Source organism: Ambystoma mexicanum, chromosome 9, assembly GCF_040938575.1.
Source record: "Ambystoma mexicanum isolate Mex_15411 chromosome 9, UKY_AmexF1_1, whole genome shotgun sequence".
Taxonomy (NCBI): domain Eukaryota; kingdom Metazoa; phylum Chordata; class Amphibia; order Caudata; family Ambystomatidae; genus Ambystoma; species Ambystoma mexicanum.
In genome coordinates, this window is record NC_090931.1 from 105,027,803 (window position 1) to 105,050,811 (window position 23,009).

Genomic DNA, 23,009 nt, shown 5'->3' on the forward strand with positions numbered 1-23,009 from the left:
CAATGTCGTATTGAGACCTTAGTGTGAGCATGGTCCATCTTCATTCTACAATGTCATATTGAAACCTTATTCTGAGCATGGTCCATCTTCATTCTACAAGTGGTATTGAGACCTTACTGTGAGCATGGCCCCTTGCCATTCTACAATGTCATATTGAGACCATACTGTGAGCATGGTCTATCTTCATTCTCCAATGTGGTATTGAAAACTTACCATGAGCATACCAACTGTGAATTGTATGATGTTGAGTTGAGAAATTACTGTGACCATGGTCCCTCTTTCATGTACAGTGTGGTATTGAAACATTGCCATGAGCATTTCCCCTTCCATTTAATGAAATGGTATTGAAGTCTTACCATCAGCATGGACCCTCTCTATTCCAGGAAGTGGTTTTCAGACCTTTCCTTGATTATTGTCCTTCTCCATTTTATGACCTCAGGTCATTACAGTGACCATTGTCAATCACACTTCTATTATGTGGTATTTGGCCCTTACCCTGAGCATGGGCCCTCTCTAGTCTATGATATAGTATTGAGAACCTAATATTAGCATTGTCCCTCTCCATTCGTTGGTGTGGTGGTGAGTCCTTACTAGAGCATTGCCCTTCTCTATTCTGAGGTGCGGTGATGAGCATGAAGGTGGTAACTGAATTTTCATTTTAATATGTTTTACATTTACCAGGTCCCTTTTGTTGCCTCTCTCTACATCCCGCTTCCCTGGGGCGCGTGGCCTGGGCCCAATATTCCCAACACCAACACACGGAGACAAAGGACTATATAACCTCCTTTATTGCCCTCTACATTGTTCTGCCCTCCCGGGCTCTAGCAGCCCCTCCTCTTCCTTCCCTGCCGCTGGTGTCGAGTCTTTCTCCTCCTCTTAAGGTGGCCCCTCATTTAAGGTGGCTCGCTCTTTTCCTCTGCAACACCTTTCTTTAAACAAAAGAAAGCAAACTCAACTCCACATCTCTGTACATTATCCTCTGCTTCTGTTTTATGAACTATAGCAGATCAGGATAGAAAGAAAACATCATACTGTCTCCAGTTATAACAACTGCTATAACCCACAGGCAGCCTTCTTACTGTACTTCCACCATCGTGTTGCTTGCCAAGAGCTCATCAGAAACCTGGCCGCACAAAATTTAACAGGGACTATGAAGAGCCTCAGTGCATCAGCTGCAAGGAAACAGGTGCTCTGACCATGTTCACCTCGGCTTATATGCGTGCGGTCAAGGTATTCTGTTTGATAGTGAAATGTCCGGCTGACTAATGGAGATAGAGACTTGCCCAAGCCTACGTGTCCCATGGCAAAAATCACCCCATTCTACTCTGTCTCAATTCCCATATCTATCAAGCTTGGGAGTCCACAGGGGCTAAGTATCAAGCACTTCCGGCTCAGCTTCTGACCCAGCTTTCCCATTGTGATGTCACAAGCTGCTGACTCTCTCATCCCTCATTGGCTGCTCCCCCTTCTGAGGAATGAGTTCTATTGAATGACAAATGTGATCTTTCCCTGTAGCTCTCTTTTTACACAGGGAGTGGATGGTGGTGGAGGGGGGGGGGGTTAGGATTTCGGGGGCATTTCCTAGTATAATGAGTAGGTCTCTTCTACTGACACAACACAGATTCTCATCACTGAGAAAGCAACAGGCAAGCTGTTACCAGAGATTGCCAAGAAACGTCACAGGGTGAAGAAGGCATGAGGAGCAGCAGCGCCACGAGTTTCCGGCAAAGCCGACACAATTTAACCAGGAGCCACTCGGACTCCAACACTTCCCTGGCCCGGACAAGCTACACATCCACACCCCAGGTGGACACGGAGCAGCTTCCCCAGCCTCGGCAGGCCGCCCCCCTGCTATGGTGGACCTTCTTTTCTCTGGCATGCACGGTTGCTGCTTTTTGTCACTGGGTCATTTATACATGTGCTGCCTTCTTAAGGTAAGGACTCCTCTGGTTCATTGGCAGGTGCCACTAAGCGGCGATAAGCCATGTTATTGCTGCAGAATGTGAAGCGATGCGTGCACCATTGTTTACGTTTCACATTGAGATATATTATCAGCCAAACCTATTCTCCAAATTTGATTAACACACTTTTTAAAATTAACTGTGGGCATGTTTGCACCTATTTCAATTGTATTCTCTAATTTATCAGACGTTCTTACATATTTACAACATCAAAGTCAGAAAATAACAGTTTCATTTTAACTTTGCAATGTCTATAAAATGCAGAATGATTCGCAAGTGGCTATTTTCCTCTGTGAAAGGTACAGTGAGCTAAAATGTGGTTGCAGAACTTCCCGAGTGGGCACCTTCCCATAGAACAGGTCATGTATGTCTTTATTTTTAAGCTTATATAGCGCGCCAGGCCCAAAGGCATCTGGGCTCCTGGTCCCAAGCTTTTGAAAATGGTCAACTTGAAATATTCAGGTTTCGGCTGAATGATATAATACAAGTATTGCACTGAATATTTGCATTTTTAGCAAACTTTGCTTCATTACTACAGTGCTTAGTATAAAAGGAACTTTAGTGCACCCTAACACAAGGGTGATGTCCATTTCATTTTGAAGGTGCAGTTGCATCCTATGTATGTATGAACAGGCATTATGATTGCAGTGCAAACCCCATGACCTCATGAGTTACTGTTCTTGAAGCAGCTTTGCGTAAGTCACCACCATGCAGCGTTCATGGCATCTCTCGTTGAATGACTTTGGAAATGGCCGTGGAAAATCAGCTCTTTGAAATAGTGTCTAAAGTATATTCAGGGCTTTGTTTTGTCTTTATATTTCTAAACCATGTTTGATGCCACTGTTTTTGCCTTGGCTGTTTTTCTTTATGTCCTGTAGGTCATGTGTGTGTCTTGCATGTTGGCATATGTGTGGTAACGAGCAGTGCATGGCAGTGGCTGAAATATGGTTGTTTTAGGATGGCGGCGGCCCTGATATGGTTGCTTTAGAAGCCATAGCTGTTGAATTTGTGGGGTTTTAATTGTAAGGTCTATCAGGTCTAATCAAGAAACAATGTTCCTACAAGGTATTTGGGGAAGTGGTAATCCTGGACCGCCCAATTCTCAGTATATCCCATATGTCAAGGCGAGAGACCTCACTAAGACAAACACATGGCGTGTTTTAGGGAGCGTAGGTCTGCACCACATTTGCATCATAACTGAACCCTCAGATCAATGACGGTGACCGAGTTATATTTCCATTAGGATGGCGGAGTTATGGTGCTTCAGGAGCCATAACTGGTGGATTTTTGGGATGGTGTAGTGTTGCTCTGCTGCCATAGCATCGCCTTTGCCAAAGATTTTTCACTGAGTTTTAATTGTGTTTAATGATATATATCACTAGTGGACATGCTTCGGATTCCATGGCTTCCGGCCATATTGAGCCACCCGATGTGCCCACTTAGCACAGCCTGCAACTATGAATAACAGTGTCATTTTCCCTGGTGCCACGTAACCCACCAAATGGTCCACAAGGTATGTCCTCTGGCCATGCCTAGTCTCTACCATGGCCAGGTCAGGGTCTTTGGCCTTACCACAGGCACCTCTGAGTCACTGACGTGCCTTAAGTGCCACTTTGGCTGGGGCATGGCCTTCAGCCAAGTCCCTGGCAACCCAAACCACCCAATATGCACAGTGGCTCATGATCCATGTACCAGCAAGTGCGCCACTCACCATCTGGGCGCTCCGTCACCTCCGACTTCCTTCTTTCTCATTCTCCTTCTCTTGACAGCATTACCCTCACTGAAACCTGGATCTCTACCTCCGACTCTGCAAACCTTGCTGCCCTTCATGACCCTGCGTACACCTACACCCACTCTCCCCCCTCTCTGGTAGGGGTTGTGGGGTAGGAATATTTTCATCTTCCAAACTTCCAATCTCGGCTTTGCCCCTATACACCATTTTCAAATACACTACCTCCACAATCACTACCCCACATGGCATTTTCAATCGACCACCTCTCCCAACGAATTGACTCTCTCCCTCCCAATCACCAGCTCATTTCCACTTGTGACCTTAACCTTCCCTCTCGCTCTCCTGCTCTATCCACTGACTTTAACTCCCTTCTCCTTAACCATTCACTCTCTACTGTCCACTCTCTGCCCACACATTCAAATGGAAACTCCCTTGATCTTATTCTCATCTTATCTCTGCTCCCAGCCTCCAAAATATTTACTGCTCCCTCTCCCTCAGATCACTGACTCAATCTCCACTCCCGCCTCTTCCTCCCTCTCGCCACCCACTGCAACTGTTACTAAGCGCAGGTTTCCCTCTCAAACCCCCTATCTACCTCTCCGACTTACACCAAACGCTCACCTCCTATGCTGAACTCACCATTCCATCCGCTGAAGAAGCCTTCACTAACTTCAACGCTGGTCTTCATTCTCCTTCCTGTTCCCTCTTCCTAAATTCACTCCTAAACCCTCTTCTCCACAGCCTTCGATTACACCTCTCACCCGTACCCTGAAAACACCCATGAGGAAAAGTCTAAACACTCATCCGATCTCCAACTCTCCTCTCGGCTCTTCAAAACTACTCCTCTACTCTTGACTCTGCCAAACATGACTTCTCACTCGCTCTCATTTCGCCTCAATCGTCCCAACAAAAATGCCTCCAAAATCTCTCAACTCTATTCCCTCACCTCCTAAACACTCCTCCGTCTCTTCTACTCTTCCTGCTAATGATCCCACTATCTACTTTGCTTCTAAAATGTTTCCCAATTGAAATATCCTCACCAAGTCCCTTATTCCCCCTCCTCCTGCTCACTATGCCTCATCCCCCCTCCCTCCTCTCTCGCCACTATGTCTTCCTTTGCTCCAACCAACATTGATGAGCTGACTGCCCTATTCCTTGCAGCTAACACTTCCTGTGCCCCATTGACCCACTACTCCCTAATGTTGTGACGCTCATAGCTCCCAATATTGCTCCTCACCGTACTTCCTTCTTCAACTCCTCCCTTGTTAAGGACACTTTCCCCTGATCTTAGAAATCCACTACTGTCATCCCTATCCTTAAAAACACGGCTTTAGATCCTAACTGTCCTCTGTATACCTCTACTCTTGGTGCCATGATCTCCTCTTATGGTATCTCCCATCAACTATTCGACAACGATACCATTTCATTTCCCTCCCTATCCAATGAGCTGAGAGAAAAAATAGAAACTGTCTCTCAGCCATCAAATACCGGATGGCATCTCACTCGCTCATGCGCAACTCCTCAATGAATAAAGTTCTCTACTTCCCAGACAAACAAGCTATCTCTTCCTCTCCCCATCTTCTTCACTTCTTTCCTGACTACCTTCCCCACTCTGCTAGCAACCTTGGTGTCGTTTTGACCCACCTCATAACTTCTCGCTCTTTCTCTTCAAATCTGTCACTGCTTCCAGACTCAAGCTCTTAATATTAGAACCATCTGCCATCTCCTTCAATTCTACACTGATCCCAAACAACATATCACCTCACTAGCCCTTTCTAGAATGGACTACTGTGCTAGTCTCCTCTATGGCCTTCCCAACTATGCTTTCTCACTGCTAGACAAAGCCCTGAACTTCGCTGTCTGCACCCTTTTCAACCTTCCTCGCTTTACCTCCACCTCCTCGGCATGTCACCAGTCTGGCTATCTATCTTTGAAACAAAGAGCTAAATACAAACGTCTTTTCATCATCCTCAAAACACTGCACAGTCTTGTCCCACCCAACCTATCTGCTCATCTGAATCCCCACTCTCCTCCTCTTACACTCCGATCATCCGCAGCCCATCTCCTTGTTACCCTTCGAGCCCCCTGCGCTCCCTCTCATTTCCGCTCTCCCTTGCCTTGCTCCCCTACTCTGGAATGATCTTCCTCTCCCTCTCCGCACTACTCTTACACTACGACTCTATTTAAGTCTAACCTCAAGGCCCTCCTCCTTTCAGAAGAAAATTTCCTAGCACTTTTTGCTACTACACCACCCAATCTGCCTCTTTCCGTACTAATCTAAGTCAACCCTATTGCACTTCTCCCTCACCCCTCCACCCTTAAACTAGTACTTCCTCCACCTTCCCCTTTAAAATGTTACTCTGTACTGTCCTCTTCCCTGGTTATTGGTTCGACCTTCCCCTGCAACATCTGGTCTTCAATTCACATTCGCTCGCCCTATTATAAAGGACTCATGTCCTCCGCTCTGTAATCAATATTATATTTCTGCATGCGCTATTTCACCAAAAAGGCATTGCTTCTCCCTGTGATTTCTAAAAATAAATAAACACAAAATAAATAAAGAACCTATGTTTTGCCGTCCATCCCCCTATAATCTTGCTCCGCCCTTAATGGCGATTTGTTTTGGAAAATGTCTTGAAGATTTGTCATGGTGTGCTAAAGTTGTATGTATCTGAAAAAGTTACTTTCTGATGGAGATTCAAACTTTAGCCATAGATACATGGCCACTGTTGACTATCCTGTAATGCATATGTATGCATTTAATTAAACTAAATGCATGGTCAACGTTCATAGAAAGTTATTGACCCTTTCTATGTTTTCTCTTAGACAGAGATGATGGACTTTTTATTTAGGTAGAAAGCATCTGGTCCTTCTCATTGGCTAGCTTCACTGTGATAGGCAGTCAGTTGGACGTTGGGCATCAGGCTCTATAATGCTAATAATAAAACGACCTGCCACAATGCAGCTTTCACAGCAAAATCAATAGCTGCTTTTATGAAACATAAACTTTCTCCACGGTGTAATGTTCTACTTCAATTAATGTTTTATCTCCAAAAGTGTTTGGATTATGTGAGGGTTGAGGATGTCCACATTTCCAACTTTCCCTCTATGGTTTCTGGCTGTCAAGGCCCCTCCATGTTTAATTGGGCAGTTGACTCTGTGCATTAAATTGTGTTGTGGGTCGTGTCTTGCAGGTACATCTGGGACTGGAACACGCTTTTTGGTATACTTCTGGCTTCCACCTTATACACCTGCATGCTGGACCCCATTTCTGTCACCCGCCCAGAAGACATGCCAGTCCTGAACATAGGACCAACCGCTTTTGAGTGGCAGGTGAGAAGCACCTTCACAGCACAGTGTTATAACGCAGTGTTTCATACAGTTGACCATAACATTCTTAGTCAACGCCTTAAAGCTGTCTTCAAGAAATCAGGATCAGCGTTAGCTTGGCTGGAATCCTTCCTGAGTGGTAGGATCCAGAGAGTCCAGCTGGGACATCCGAACTCATCCAGCAGTTCTCTCCCCTTTGGGGATCCACAAGGATCGGCACTGACCCCTCTGTTGCTGAACACCTGTGTGTACCCCTTGGTTCAGATCATAGAAAATGGTGGTCTTGAATGTCAGCTCTATGCTGATGCCACTCAGTGACCTCCACTTGGATGTGAATGGGGGCAGTGCAGTAGATAACTGATTGGGGTTGGAGCAGTTATGGATGCAGGACAACTGTCTTTGACTAAATGGAGCCAAGACGGAGGCGCTGCTCCTCGGTTGCCCCGCTAAACCTCCCCTTCTATTTCCCTGGCCTTCCAGTCAGGGGAGTCCCCCCTTCCTGTGGAGGTGGTGAAGGATTTAGGGGTCTTATTTGACAACCAGCTCTCCTTTGGAAACTATACAAAAATGATGGCAAAATAACTACGACCAGGCAGTTACTGTGACTTTCACCCTACATATTGTTCCAACTCCCATTACTGCGCCCAAGCAGAGCTGAGGTAGCAGGGTTGTCCCCCACTCTCCTTGGTTGTATTAATGGGAGCCGGGACTTGCTGGGTGTCCCCCGCTTACCATTAGTGTAAGCAGCAGATAAGAAATAAAAAATAATTAAAAAAAAGGACCCACCAGCTTCCACAGCGCCCCACGTAAGTGGGAGAAACTGATGCCACAGAGGGGGTACAAGCAGTCGGCGGAGCATGCAGAAGTGCGCTTCAGAAAAGGTAATTTTGGGGGATGCAGGTTGGAGGATTGCGGGCCGGGGCATGCAGGCAAAAGTGATCTATCTGATCTCTGCGCCGTAATTGAAGTCGATATTTTCAACGGCAGAATTACGAGTGGCGCAGTGATCACATAGATTCCTCCTATGGTCCGCAAGTAGCTGCAGTAGTAAAAACACACACATCACCATCGCTAAAACATTAGTAGAAGCAAGCATCTCCTGGAGGTGGGCCAATACGAAGACCTTAGTGCAGGTCGTCATACTTCCAGGATTATATTATTGCAGGCCCCTCTATCTGGGCATGCCAAAGAAATGCATCTCCAAGTTACTAGCAGTACAAAACCGTTCAGTGCACATTGCTTTTTGCGTAACAAATGTGATCACCTCTCTCATGTACGGCAAAATCTAGGTTGCTTACAAATCGAAACAATGAGCCTCATTTTGAGTTTGGCAGTGGGGCCAAAAACAGTGGTAATGCAGTAATTACTGCAGCATTACCACACCACCAGACTATGGGTTTGGAGATAAGGTGGAGGAAAATGCTGGAGGTAATTCTACCACTTTAATGCCAAAAAACTGCCTTTTTGGGGGAATTACCAACAGCAGAATTGTGGCTGGTGGTAATTCCACCGAAATCCCCATGGAGTGACTCCATGAATGGGGATTAACACTGCCATACCGACACTTGTCATCTGGCAGTAATTCCGCCAAACCAAGTGGCAGTAACGTAAAATCCGTTCGATGGTATTTATTTATTTGAATTTGTATATCTTGGCAGATTTTCCACTGAGATACCACCAAACTCACAAGGAGGCCCAGTGATTCAAGAGTGAGCAGGCACTCACATTTGAATAATAACAAATGGCTTAGTGCCAGAGTACCCACAAGATGTGGTTCAGAAATACGGTCCGAGCAGACCTCTCAGATCTATAGCTAAAGATTTGTTGATGGTTGCCAAGTTCCATGAGGCATTTTATGGTGGTAAAATGGTGCACACACTTGCATGTCGTTTTTGGAATAATCTGCCACTGCCCATCAGAAACTGCTCTAAGTTTAAACGTCAAATTAAATTAAATTAAAAATAATATGTGTCCATTCTACCTTAAAGTAGAGGGTACAAGGTTGTTCATTATCTCTGTTATTTTATTTATTTATTTTAAGTATTCTGTGGGTCCTCTATTTATTGTTTGTTCACAGTTTGTATAGTGCCTTGAAACTAGTCCTTGTACTGGTGATAGGTTTGCTCTCAATAAACATTGTTACTGCTACTATTTTCACGACTACATATGTGACACTTCCAGTGACCCTCCCGTAACCTGCTCCCCATAAAGTTCCAGGTGCATACTCTCATTGGGATCTTCTATCATATGTCTTGCCAGTTGTCCATGTCACCATCATTCTGTGCGTGAAAACCTATCCCAGGGCCGACTCATTCAGAGCTAGCCTGGATGGTAATGTATGGCCATCCTGAGAATTATGGTTCCCGGCTTCAAGACGGTTCACATAGCAGCTTTGGCAATATTGTGCTGCTTAAAGATGAGAGAAAGTAATATATTAACGTGTCTAGCTATGCATTGTAGTCCAAGCTGGACATGACCGTCTTCCTAGCTGATTCTGGCATACCTCATAGTTGAACATGCCACTCCTCCTAGCTAAGCATGCCAGTCCTCCTAGCTGTGCATGACTGTCCTCCTACCTGGGAAATACACTCTTCCTAGCTGATCCTGGCATACCTCTTAGTTGAACATGCCACTCCTTCTAGGTAAGCATGGCAGTCCTAGCTAAGCATGCCGGTCCTCCTAGCTGTGCATGGCGGTCCTCCTACCTGGGAAATACACTCTTCCTAGCTGATCCTGGCATACCTCTTAGTTGAACATGCCTCTCCTTCTAGGTAAGCATGTCAGTCCTAGCTAAGCATGCCGGTGCTCCTAGCTGTGCATGGCGGTCCTCCTACATGGGAAATACACTCTTCCTAGCTGATCCTGGCATACCTCTTAGTTGAACATGCCACTCCTTCTAGGTAAGCATGGCAGTCCTAGCTAAGCATGCCGGTCCTCCTAGCTGTGCATGGCGGTCCTCCTACCTGGGAAATACACTCTTCCTAACTGAGCCTGGCATACCTCTTAGTTGAACATGCCACTCCTTCTAGGTAAGCATGGCAGTCCTAGCTAAGCATGCCGGTGCTCCTAGCTGTGCATGGCGGTCCTCCTACATGGGAAATACACTCTTCCTAGCTGATCCTGGCATACCTCTTAGTTGAACATGCCACTCCTTCTAGGTAAGCATGTCAGTCCTAGCTAAGCATGCCGGTCCTCCTAGCTGTGCATGGCGGTCCTCCTACATGGGAAATACACTCTTCCTAGCTGATCCTGGCATACCTCTTAGTTGAACATGCCACTCCTTCTAGGTAAGCATGGCAGTCCTAGCTAAGCATGCCGGTCCTCCTAGCTGTGCATGGCGGTCCTCCTACCTGGGAAATACACTCTTCCTAGCTGATCCTGGCATACCTCTTAGTTGAACATGCCACTCCTTCTAGGTAAGCATGGCAGTCCTAGCTAAGCATGCCGGTGCTCCTAGCTGTGCATGGTGGTCCTCCTACATGGGAAATACACTCTTCCTAGCTGATCCTGGCATACCTCTTAGTTGAACATGCCACTCCTTCTAGGTAAGCATGTCAGTCCTAGCTAAGCATGCCGGTGCTCCTAGCTGTGCATGGCGGGCCTCCTACACAGGAAATACACTCTTCCTAGCTGATCCTGGCATACCTCTTAGTTGAACATGCCACTCCTTCTAGGTAAGCATGTCAGTCCTAGCTAAGCATGCCGGTGCTCCTAGCTGTGCATGGCGGGCCTCCTACACAGGAAATACACTCTTCCTAGCTGATCCTGGCATACCTCTTAGTTGAACATGCCACTCCTTCTAGGTAAGCATGGCAGTCCTAGCTAAGCATGCCGGTCCTCCTAGCTGTGCATGGCGGTCCTCCTACCTGGGAAATACACTCTTCCTAACTGAGCCTGGCATGGCTGAGCAGGGCAGTCCTACATGCTGAGAATTGCACTGTTTTAGCTGAGCATGGCAAACCTCCTACCTATGGCACTGGTCCTAGCTGATCATGACAAACCCCCAGTTATGTACGCTGAATGGAGGTCCCCTACTGCTGGGGTTTGGGGGAAGATATCAACTATACGTAGCAGAATACTTTGTTCCATGCATTTCCTGGTAATATAAAAACCTTGCACTAAATGCTAATATATTCGAGATCAAGCAGTCACTGTGGTGTACTGCAGTAGTGTATTTTTTGCAACAAAATATAAGAGAAAACTCTTCAAGTTTATATTAACGAGTGTTATGGAGAATTTTAATTTCTGTGTTAATTCCCTTCAACCTTAGAGACCCCCAGTTCTTTTGCTGGACTTTGGACTTTTTAGTTTTAACCCTGGAGTGAGTGAGACCTTTTTGTCATTCTCTCATGTGGTTTTACCTGATTTGGATTTTGTGTTTTCACTGTTATTGGAGTCTGGCAAACTCCATAGGCATCTGCTTTTTGTATAGTGACGCACAGCACCTTCTGTGCAGTGTCATTGAGAAGACCTCTGGATTACTCATAAGGTTTAAATACCTTTTCTTGGGTGAACTACCCTTCCCAAGAAATAGTATGGTTAAATTGACTTTACTTACCTTTTCTCTTTGTCCAGCACACACCATCGTATGTGGAGTGCTGGGGGGTAACTTAGTGTCCCCTTATACTACTTTCCCATGTAACTTTTTTATGTTACCCTCACTACTTTAAATGTCTGGTGCCAGTGGTTTAATTTGTCCTACCATTGTGCTTTTCTACTGCAGGCGGAACCCTCAGCTGCAGTACTGCACTCATGGGTGACCATTTTGACAAAATGGCCTCTGTCTTCTTTTTCTGCCATTTTCTGTTGGTGAGGTCTTACTTGGGTTTTACTCTGTGCGGTGATATATGTTTGAACCCTTTGTTTGTTCTGCCTTTGACAGGCTTTAGCCCTGAAGCCTGCCCCTGGCTCCAGTGCATCTGGAAAGACAAGGACAGGATGTGAGGCACGGTCCCGAAACTCCCCTGTGCTTTGTCTATAGGAATGCCTGAATGCAACTAGTCCTGATTGGCTGGCTGGCTGTCCTGGAGGACAGCCACCCTGATGTGTGATTGACAGCCTAGGCTGTGCATGAATGCGAGAAACCTGCTTAAAAGGCAACGGGTTTGGGACTACAGGCAGAGTCGACCACTGGGAGAAACACCTGATGAAGAAATTGTGAACGAAGCTTGCTGTAACCTCCTGGACCTTTGAATTTCCCAGTGAAGCCCTGCTGCTGTGCTGACCTCCTTTTTCACCTCGACAGCAAAGCGCCGGACAGAACGACTTCTCCGACTTGCTGTGCCACTTCATTGCTGCGAGAGCCCAATGCCCGGGGTCCAGTGTCCATAGACAAGTGCAACTTTTGCCATGGAATAAATCTGGCTGGAAGCTTCAGGAGCCTCCTAAGGGCGCTCCAGAAGCAGAGCCTCCAGCCCCAGAGTCCCCTCACCGGAGTGCAGGACCCAGGGAGTGAAGGAAGTCTAACCGGTGTCCATTGTTCCGCATCAGTGCTGTTTGATAAGCGATGAGACCGCAAAGTGCCGCTGAACCGAAAAAGAGCCCGTAGCTGCCGACGACATCCCGAGTATTGCCGTAGCAGCCCTCCAGACGTCCTCCCTCTTGTCCCCACGACTGACACTCAGGAACCAGGGTCTGAAATGCAGTAGCAAGATGGAATACAGCTGGACCACTCTTCTTCTGACCAGAGGTACCGTTTAGGCTTGGGGTACTTACTTTATTGCCTGGAGCCACGCTTTTCTCACTTAGAAATTGCATTGTCTTACCTTCTTCGAGTTGATCTCAACTTCCTTCTCACAGGCTTAACAGCTTAGGACCCTACAAGTGATTTTTCTGAAATCTCTAACTTTTTTTTAACATTTTTTTATTTTTTTTATTTCAAACCGTTGTTTTATTAGTTCGATCAACAAACTTTTACAACTTTTATAAAATATATTTTCTTCTTGTTATACAGTTAAAACATTTTTTTATATCAATTATGCAGTTTCCATGCAAATAATTTCTTTTCCTGTGTACAGTTGCCTTTGCATTCTAGGAACAATTTATATACATATAAGTAACTATCAAGGTAATTCATTTACTATCCATCATGTGGACGCAGTTTTAGCATCTTCTTATTTACATAATGTTTAAGAACGTCCAAGTGGTAAAAAAAACACTAGTACTCAGGCTTCATTGCAACAGTTGAGGATAAATTCGCAACTACCATGCAGGTTCCAGATAGTATAATGTGATTCTAGCTTCTAAGTAAGCTTGTGAATGAGGAAAGCCGAAACGCTAACAACTGTCATGCAGGATTATAGCAAGAGATCAATAGGTTTTACAAAGACAGACGGTATAGAGATGCGGTGTTACTTACATCAGCAGCTAGCCTGCCCCTTGTTCATTTGAAACCTCTTCTCAAGTTCAATATTTATGGTCATTAAGAGTCCACACAGAGCTAATATAAAGCTTGTTCGCGTCCCCCACATACAGGCTAACCAAAGCCATTCTCTGGTTGCCTCAGTTAATACACAATCAGTTGCAATTGTTAATGCACGTGTTGACTCAAAATATGGACAGAATATAAGTAGGTGTTTCAGGGTTTCTTTAATAGAACCATCATTACAGAGCCTGCATCCTGACTCCGCTTCAACTTTCCAATGCGGGCTCCAGCTACTAATTCTTTCTAAGGTACGGGATTGGTTCAATTTAAATCGCAAATACGTTTCCCTAGCTTTATTACAGGGAAAGTGAATTATATAAGGTTTGTGCGGACATCTAGAGGAGCAAAAGCGAGCTGCTTCCTTATAGCCCTGTAGTACCTCCATTCCAGTTACCGTTTTACACCAGTCATTCTCTATGATACGATATTTCACATAAGCCGGTCTGAATTCTAAGTCTGCTGGTACAAGTGCAATTTCGTCCAATAAATGAACCATTTGTGCGTAGTAAATCATGATCGAAGATCGTTCAGATGCGACCATTAGTTGACCCAGATCTTCATACAAACAGTTAGCAGGTGGATATAACATTCTGGCGAAGTTAGCCAACAAACGCCAGTTACAGCGTGCAATCTCTAACTTTGTGCAAGACTTATATTTTAATTTTTTTAATTTTATATTTAAGTGCATTTAAGACAGAATGGGCCTCATTACAGGTCGGAAGGTCCGGAATTAATAGTGGCGGTAAACCCGCCGCCACTGTTAATTCCGGACCGCCCGATCCCGAGTCCTGCAGGTGGGAGGTGATGTTCCTGCCAGGTCTGACCTGGTGGGTTTAACACCGCCCGCCTGCAGGCGGACGTGGAAACACCAGCACCATCACGAGATGGTGCCAGTGTTTCCACTTCCCCATTCCCATTGAATCCTATGGGACTCAATGGGAATGGGGATTTACCAAATTCCGCCTCTGGAATTCCCGGGACACCAGAGTCGTAATGCCCTGGTATTTCCGGGAGTCAAGGAGGCGGAATGGTAATACAAGTCCGGCGGTAACCAGGTGGTTTTACCACCTCGGTTACCGCCGGGCTCGTAATGAGGCCCAATTAGTCTTTTCGCACCATATAAAATGCCAACATATAAAATATCAACATACCAAGCCGTTGACATGCCCCTATAAAAATTTAAAAAAAGGAAAAGGACCAATAAAATACATCAACTGTGCGTTAATTCTGCAAGTAGCATTTGCTACCTATACATAAAAAACCTTACTTCATGATGCAATTCATATATTTTACATTTCTTAAAACATTACATTAGATGGACAGATCATTCACAGAAAATTATCTAAAAATATTGCTTGAAAATATTATGTTCTTTGTTAAGTTTAAGCCACTCATGGAAGGCTGAGGCCAAAATATCATGAGATTCAGTTGAGTATAGCATTCTCCAGAACTGATATAAAGAATACAAGGCCCTACAATTGGTCAACACGTGGCGGGCCATTTCGACTTTGGTGTGGCAGAGTCAACAGAGGCGGGAATCTTAGGGATCCCCATCCAAGCCCCTTTATAAGCAAATACCGGCAATAAATCAAAAAGTATATAAAGTATCTAAAAAATCTAGTGAGTGCCGGGAATCAGAGCGACACCAGATATTTCCGGGGGGTGTCCCCAAATAAACCCTGTTTGGTATAGATAGCATACTTGCGTGTCTCTGCAGTCTACCAAGAGATGAGATCCGATCAGCTATGCAAGATTTGGCACTAAGTTTGCTCAAGAATGAGGGAATATCATTCTTATTATGGCAATATAGGGTAATATCCTGACAATGCAGGCCCACCGTGGTCTCCACTTCAGTAAACCATAAGCTTTTTTGTCTGCAAGCAGAGTGTTCCATTGTGGAAAAAAGCAGATAAGGCGTGCCACTCCAATTATATTTACTCTCTGCCCATAACTTACAGGCTGCAATTTTCCAGACAGACAGGAGTGAGTGGAGGCAAAGTTCAAGTCTGACTGCATCCATGAGGATGCAACTAGGAAGGTTCAAAATGGACGAGAGAATCTTATGCTCCAAGGTCGGGAGCCACGAGAGAGCCTTGGATGGAAAGACCTTGAGAGCATACATAATGGTGGGTATAATAGACACCCTATATGCAATCACCATTGCCTCAATAGATGCTCCCTTGTTATCTAACATGACATGCCTAATAGCCCACCACTTGGTCCAAGACTTATTTTCCATGAAATGCATCAGATCCATAGACTGTGTTCCAAATGACTTTGGCTGTCCTGGTTCCCTAAAGGCACTCTTTTTAATAAATTGACTTTTATACTGCTTGTCCCTCATAGGTTGTGGCTTGTTAAACACTGTTACTGCTGGGAAAGGCTTATCTAGACTTCCTTGGAGGATTCAGTTGTCCTCACGTCTTCTGAGAATCTGTTCTAACCTTTTTACTTCCCTTAACCTTTCCTTTCTGCAACTCAGAGTCTACAAAAGGGTATTGGTGTGATATATAAATGCAAATACTACCCTTGTGATTGAAGTCACCTCAGGGTGTAGTAGTAGTGTGTGAAGCAATCCAAAGATTATCCACTAGATTTATTTAATGTAATTATTAATTTTAAAGTGTATTTGAATTGTTTCAACGAATTGCCTTTTTAAAGAATGCTTATTTAAAACTGACGTTAAATAAATAAAAAACTATAACTGAAACCTTGAGTGTGTTACTTGGTTACTTGTATTTACACATTTCAATTGCGCAGCTCTACAGCTCACATTTACCCCTCTTGAGATAGGTCTGGCTGCTCAGTCACACTACCAACTTGGATTCGGACGAAATGACTGCATCCAATTTACCTACCCCACCAAAAGAAATACATACCACCAAAAGTTCAAACTACAAAAAGTTTGAACCTTTTTTGGTATGTATGTTTTGGTGGGGTAGGTAAAAAAAAAAGAAAACAAAGGCTAGTGACTGGGGGTTGAGGGGGACACCCCCCCAGCTGACCCGAAAAAAAAAAATAATAATTAAAAAGAGGTTGAGGGGTTTGCGGGGTGTCCCCCGCAACACCCCACTCACCATACTTTACAGTATAGTGAGCAGGGTTTCGGGGGACAAACCCGCAGCTGCCCGAAAAAATAAAAAATAAATAAGTCAAAATAAAAGGACCCTGCAGGGCCGGCTCCCGATCACGAAAGTGAAAGGGAACCAGTGTCGCAGGGACACCACGTTTCAAGGTGAAAGGTAAGTGGGGGGTGGGAGTGTGTTGGGGTGTGTTGGGGGTGGGGCTGGGGGTGTGGGCAGGGGTTAGGTTTTTGGGTTGTTTTACAAGGAATGCCCGCATGAGAAATGTAGGAATATTTATGTATATCGTACATTTCTCATGCGGTCATTTCCATCGCTGACCTTTCCACCACAGTAAAACAATCCCAATTCACCAACTTGTTTCGTACAGACCTATACCAAATGCCGGATTACCTAATACCAAGAAGATACGTTTTGTGTAGTCTCACACAGTTTGACTGCACCAATTCCTACCTAACAAATATGTATTGGCTTAAGTTAATTCGGTGTAAAACAATATAATATTAATAACCAAAAACTAGAACTATAAAGTGAGGTGCTCAGAAATGTAAAGGAAAATTAAGAAAAAGTATAGTTTCACTTCCTCTGTGAGTTTAGCAATTATGCAACAGGTTGAACATTTGTGCAAAAAAAAAACAGACATGTTTGGGAAAATATCTAGTTTACTCAGTTGTCCTTGGTTACTATTTTAATGTCTCTCCAAGGACACCATACCATATGTGTTTGATTTTTAAGTTCACAATTGCATTTCATTTCTTGAAGAAAAAAAGGGAACAAAAGGAGAACCGAACCAAGATGTTATATACATTTTCATTGAAACATAATGCATTTGCATGTCATTTACGTACTAGTAATTGAATCATATAGAAATAGTACCCTATTTTATTGAACTACATTCATTTGTATATGTATGTATATACATGTTGGCTTGGAATTAATTTTTATTGGCGTATATATGCATCTATTCGAACCAGGCCATATATAATATTGCCAAGCTGGGTGGGTAAGCCATACCCATTGCAGTCCCACAAATGTTTTGATAAAATACATTGTCAAACATAAAGTTGTTCTTGGTCATAGCTGTGGACATCAGGTCTAACATATATTCTGCATGTACTTTTGGCTGCTGATCTTGTCTAGTCTAATGTGTGTTCTTGCGGTATGCTCGTATAGAGAGCTTTGATGTCCATAGACACTAGCATTTCTTCATTTGGATTGAAAATCTCACCTTCAAAGTACTCAAAGCACTGTATCACTGTCACCCTAGTTAAGCATGGCACTCATCGTAGCTGAGCATGTCAGCCCTCCTAGATGAGCCTTGCATTTCTTCCTGCTTAGCATGGCAGCACCTCCTAGCTGCGCATGATAGTGCTCCTAGCTGAACAATGCACCCCTCCTAGATGAGCAGGGCACTCCTCCAAAATGACCATTGCAGTCCTCCTAGCTAAGCGTGGCACTCCTCCTAGCTGAGTATGGCACTCCTCCTAGCTGAGCATTGCAGTCCTCCTAGAGGAGCCTGCCAGTCATGCTAGCTGAGCATGGGCCATCTCCTAGCTGAGCATTAACATCTCCTACCTGACGTTGGCACCTCTAGCTCAGTATGGCACTCTTCCTAGATTCGCGTTCCATTCAACCCAGATGAGCATGGCACACATCCTAGCTTAGCCAGGCACACCTCTGAGCTGAGCATGCTAACCATCCTATCGGAGCATAAAGTCCTCCAAGCCGAGCATGGCAGTCTTCCTAGCTGAGCATGGCACTGTTGTAAGATGAGCATGGCACACCTAGTGGTACACGTCACTCCTTCTAGAAGAGCATGGCCCTCCTCCTAGCTAAGAATGGCAATCATCCTAGCTGAGCACAGCACACCTGGTAGCTGAACATGGTATTCCCCAATGCTAAGCATGGCACTAATCTTAGCAGCACATTGCAGCCCCCCCCACCCCCTCTAGCTCAGCATGGCCATTTTCCTTCCTAAGCATGCAGCCCTCCTAGCTGAGAATTGCAGTCCTCCTAGCTAAGAATTGTATGTATCCTCACTAAGCATGGCATCATCCATGCTTGGCATGGCACTCTTCCGTGCTTAGCATGTTTTTCCTTGCTAAGCATGGTATTTCCCGTTTCTAAGCATGGCATTTATTTTAGCTGAGCATGGCACTTCACATAGCTGAGCACTGTATTTCTATTTGCTAAGCATGGCACTCATCCGAGCTGAGCATGGCACTCCTAGCTGGGCATGGTGTGTTTATTTGCTAAGCATTGATCTCCTCCTAGTTGAGCGTGGTATTCCACCTTGCTAATCCTGGCACTCCTTGTGGCTGAACATTGCAGTCCTCCTAGCTGAGCATGGCATTTCTCCTTGATAAGCAAGGCACTCCTCCTAGCTGAGCATGGCACTGCTCCTAGCTGAGAATTGCATTTCCTCTTGATAAGCATGGTATTTCTGCTTGCTAAGCATGGCATTTATGTTTGCTGAGCATGGCCCTCCACCTAACAGACCAAGGCACTCGTCCTAGTTGAGCATGGCTTTAGTTTTTTTTAGCTGATCATGAAATGGATCCCTGCTAAACACGTCACTGCTCCTAGCTGAGCATGGTACTCCTCCTAGCTGAGCATGGAATGTTCCCTTAATAAGCATGGCACTCCTCCTACCTGAGCACGAAACACCTCCTAGGTGAGCATGGGAATTCCCCTAGCTAAGCATTTTTTTATATAAAAGTTGTTCATTAGTTTGATTAACAAACTTTTTTTACAAAACCTTAAGAATAACATTACAACTACTTAAAAATGTAATTACAGAATATTCAGTTTACATTTGCTTTGCATAATAAAGGATGTACTTATGGATACTTTTGAGATAGACAAAACATTTCAGTGTCAGATACTTGGATTTGATTTACATTTCATTCTGTGGAATAATAATTCTAGATACTTTTCAACCAAATAAGTGACATCTTGTCAGTACATAAAAAGTGGTACCTCTTTAGTATTGAGATTCCTTTGAGTGCAATTCCAAAACTAATTTCTCAAGAAACCTACATAATGATAGAACTACCCTGAATGAGTATCCCCACATGAACTTGTTCCAGCTCCATTCCCTTGCTTCATGCGTCATCCCCAAAATCTCGGATCCAATAAGAGAATATCTTAAGGCTTCGAAATGCGTACAGTAAATGGTTAGATGTTTTAGGTTTTCCAAGCAGTTATTTCCTAGACAAAATCTACACAAAGTTATTTTTTTCGACAAGTCGTGATTGCCCCAGTTGCAAGTCCTTTCAAACGTATGTAGCAAATTAAGCTTGAATCTCAGATATAAGTCCCGGTACTCTTTCGCCGGAAAGTTTTTGAGGTATGGCTTTAACGGGATTCTCAATGTGGCAAATTTAGCCGCCTCCACATATCATTTTTTTGAGGACATATCCCTCACTGTGATTGACCAATCATATTCATATAGGCACTTTTTTACCGTAGCAGAGCGAAATTCAAGATCTAGTGGTTTTAATCCACATTCATCTAATTTGCTAATCATCAGATTTGAAAAGAAAAGCAATGAGTTTGGAGCCCGATTTTTAATCATTATTGAGAATTCCTCATAGAGTGTTTGGGGAGTCAGAAATAGCATTTTACCATAGTTCGTTAACTGCTGCCAATGATATCTCGCCGATAAGGCAGAAATGCCCAGTTCCTGTTTTAGGATACAATTTGGTAATGCATTTGGTAGCCTCAATACAGCCTTCCACATTTGCCCGTGGATTTGATCCAGAATTGAATCAATATTACACAAACATAAGTCCAGCCCGTATAAAAGAATAGCTTCCACTTTCAACAAGTAGAACTGTAAGAGTGGTTCTATGGAGAATTTGCAGTGCTTCATAAATACTATACGCATCTCAGTAATTAGAGCAGCTTTTTTTATATTTAGATTTGAGAACCATGTTTTTTTAGTGGGACAATCTATTACATCATATCCCAGGTATCTCATATTTACATTGATGGGCATGGGTATTGCATTAACTGTCCATTGCATAGTGGATATTTATTTCTTCATATTATGAAGAATGAAGATGCTTGATTTCTCGACATTACAGGTTAGATTATGCTTGTATAAATAATCGGCAAATATTGCAAGCTTTTTTTGGAGGCCATAGGGAGTTCGGTCAAAGATTAGGACATCATCAGCAAAAGCGATCCACTGAATTCTCAAGTGTCCCAGGTTCGCTGAGTATGTTATTTCAGTTGTCCATATTTGTTCGATGTCCGCAAGGTAGAGGTTTAACAGGGTTGCCGCCAAGTTGCAGCCCTGCTTATCCCCCACCTCAGTTGGAATCGGGACAGTAGTAGAACCAGATGCATTAATGCGGACTAGATATGATGTGCCTTGATGTAGTTTGGCTAACAATGCAATTAGATCTTGTGGTATGCCTTTTTCTTCAAGTTTTTTCCACAGTAGATTTCTTATTACGCAGTCGAAAGCTGCTGATAAGTCGATAGATGCCATGTATAGGGCCCCTGCATTGGGGATTTTAGTTTGAGCAATTAAATGAGCCAGAACAGTTGCATTCAAAGCCGTTCCCATCCTGGCACGAAATCCTATCTGAAATGGAGATAGGATGGCTCGAAGCTTTATGTTTTCATTCAGCTGTTGCAATAGTAAGATTGCAAATGTTTTTGCGCTTGCATCAATCAAGGCGATGGGTCGAAAGTTTCCAGGATTTGATCTGGGTCCTTTCTAATGGATAGGCACTATAATCGATTGTAGCCATGATTTAGGGACACATGATGAGGTAATAATCTCATCAAATTGAAGTTTTAACATCGGTACCCATAGTTTCATATTTTCTTTTAGTACACATGGCGGAATACAGTCAGGCCCTGGTGCTCTTGATTTGTTAAGTTTAGTGAGAGCCCAAGTAATGTCCTCTAAGGACCACCCTTTAAGATTCTTAACTGAGTATTGTTCGAACTTAGACGTTGACGTTAAGAATCTTTGTGGTAAGGCGAATTTCTCCTTATAGTATTGCGTCCATGTTTCAGCGCTTATGCCAGAGGTTTGCTCAGTGGTTCTTGAATGTTCATTCCCCCTTAGGAGGGCACAAGTGGATCTCCTATCATTTGCACACAATGCTCCTATCATTGTTTGATTGGTAGTGTGGTAAAGATAGATTCTATAATTTTTGATGTGATTATGGTATTTATTACGGATCTTCCTTTTTGCTTTTTGATGTTCAAATTCATGCAATCCCATTTTTGACAAGTTAGCAATCTCATAGGTTTTTTGCTTTTTTAAGGTTGCAATTCTTAAAGCTAGCAGGCCAACTGCTGGGGGCTTTACTTTTTCTTTTAGTGCAAGTTTTGCAAGATGTGTAAGGGCTATTGTAATGATGCTTCGATATTGCATTGTTAAACTAATCCCCTTTGTAATACACTCCTTTTCATTCATGCAGTTTTTTGAGAGATTTTTGATCATTGTATTTAATTTTATACATGTTTTAGCATTCCAACGTAAGGAGGCGCCTGGCCTATCCTCACGGATGAAAATATTAAGTGGATCTTGACTCAAATTTAAAATGCTTAGTTGAATTTCAGTATATAATATACAATGATCATTTAGGTCAATCTTGGCCATTTCCACTCCAGTGCACCTGGAGGGCAGTTCCACCGTCACTGCAATGTAATCGATACACGATTTCCTGTTATTTCTAATCCAAGTGAATAAATTCTCTTTTACGAGAAAAGGTAACAATCTCATATTCCATCGAGTGAAGAAAAGTTGAAAAGATATACCCCTTTTCCTATTGATCAAGGATTGATTTTGTATGTGTGTTTTGGATTCGTTAGCGGGATTTTGCAAACAGTTGGAATTGAAGTCGCCACCCAAAATTATTTTTATGTCAGGCCATTTACACAATACTTCATCAAGCAGGAGATCAAGCTCATTCATTAATGATACCATTGCAGTAGCTAGGGGATTGTAGTACATTGATACTACCAGGACACGCTCCACTTGGCATGTCCCCAATTCAATCACAATCGCAATGTAAGAAGGAGAAGAGCATGTTAATAACAGAGCATATACCAGACTTGTATTTACTAAGATGGTAGTTCCCCCTGATGGTCTCCCTTTAGAGACCCGTGTGGCAAGTGTTGAGTATGCTGCAAACCCTCTATTTTCGAGTTTATTAACAGCCATCGTCTCTTGACAAAGCACAATATCTACAATTTCATGGGGAGTATATCTAGATGCCCATCTTTTCAAATTTAACAACCCACAAGAATTCCAAGACAGTACTCGTAGACACTTTTTGCTACTATGAGTGGTCGGCTGTCACTGTCTCCCTCCGTGCCCCCATTAGCGTAGGTAGCCAAGACCAATCCTTGGACACGGCAGAGATTGCCACTAGTTGTTCCAAAATTGCCGTTTCCGATACCGATTGTGCATTGGTTGGCAATAATTGGTTGTTTAAGGGTTGTTCAGTTGG

General features: G+C 43.8%; 1 protein-coding gene across 1 annotated transcript in view; it reads left to right on the plus strand.

Annotated features, from left to right (window-relative positions):
* Nucleotides 1–798: 798 nt before the first annotated feature.
* LOC138489589 (SUN domain-containing protein 3-like) overlaps nucleotides 799–23,009 on the plus strand; it is a 131,235-nt gene continuing 109,024 nt past the window's right edge. Inside the window, exons 1-2 of the mRNA XM_069617296.1 lie at nucleotides 799–1,934; nucleotides 6,888–7,026. Of these exons, the coding sequence (XP_069473397.1) occupies nucleotides 1,696–1,934; nucleotides 6,888–7,026 (378 nt within the window). The 5' untranslated portion in view covers nucleotides 799–1,695. The remainder of the gene's footprint in view (nucleotides 1,935–6,887; nucleotides 7,027–23,009) is intronic.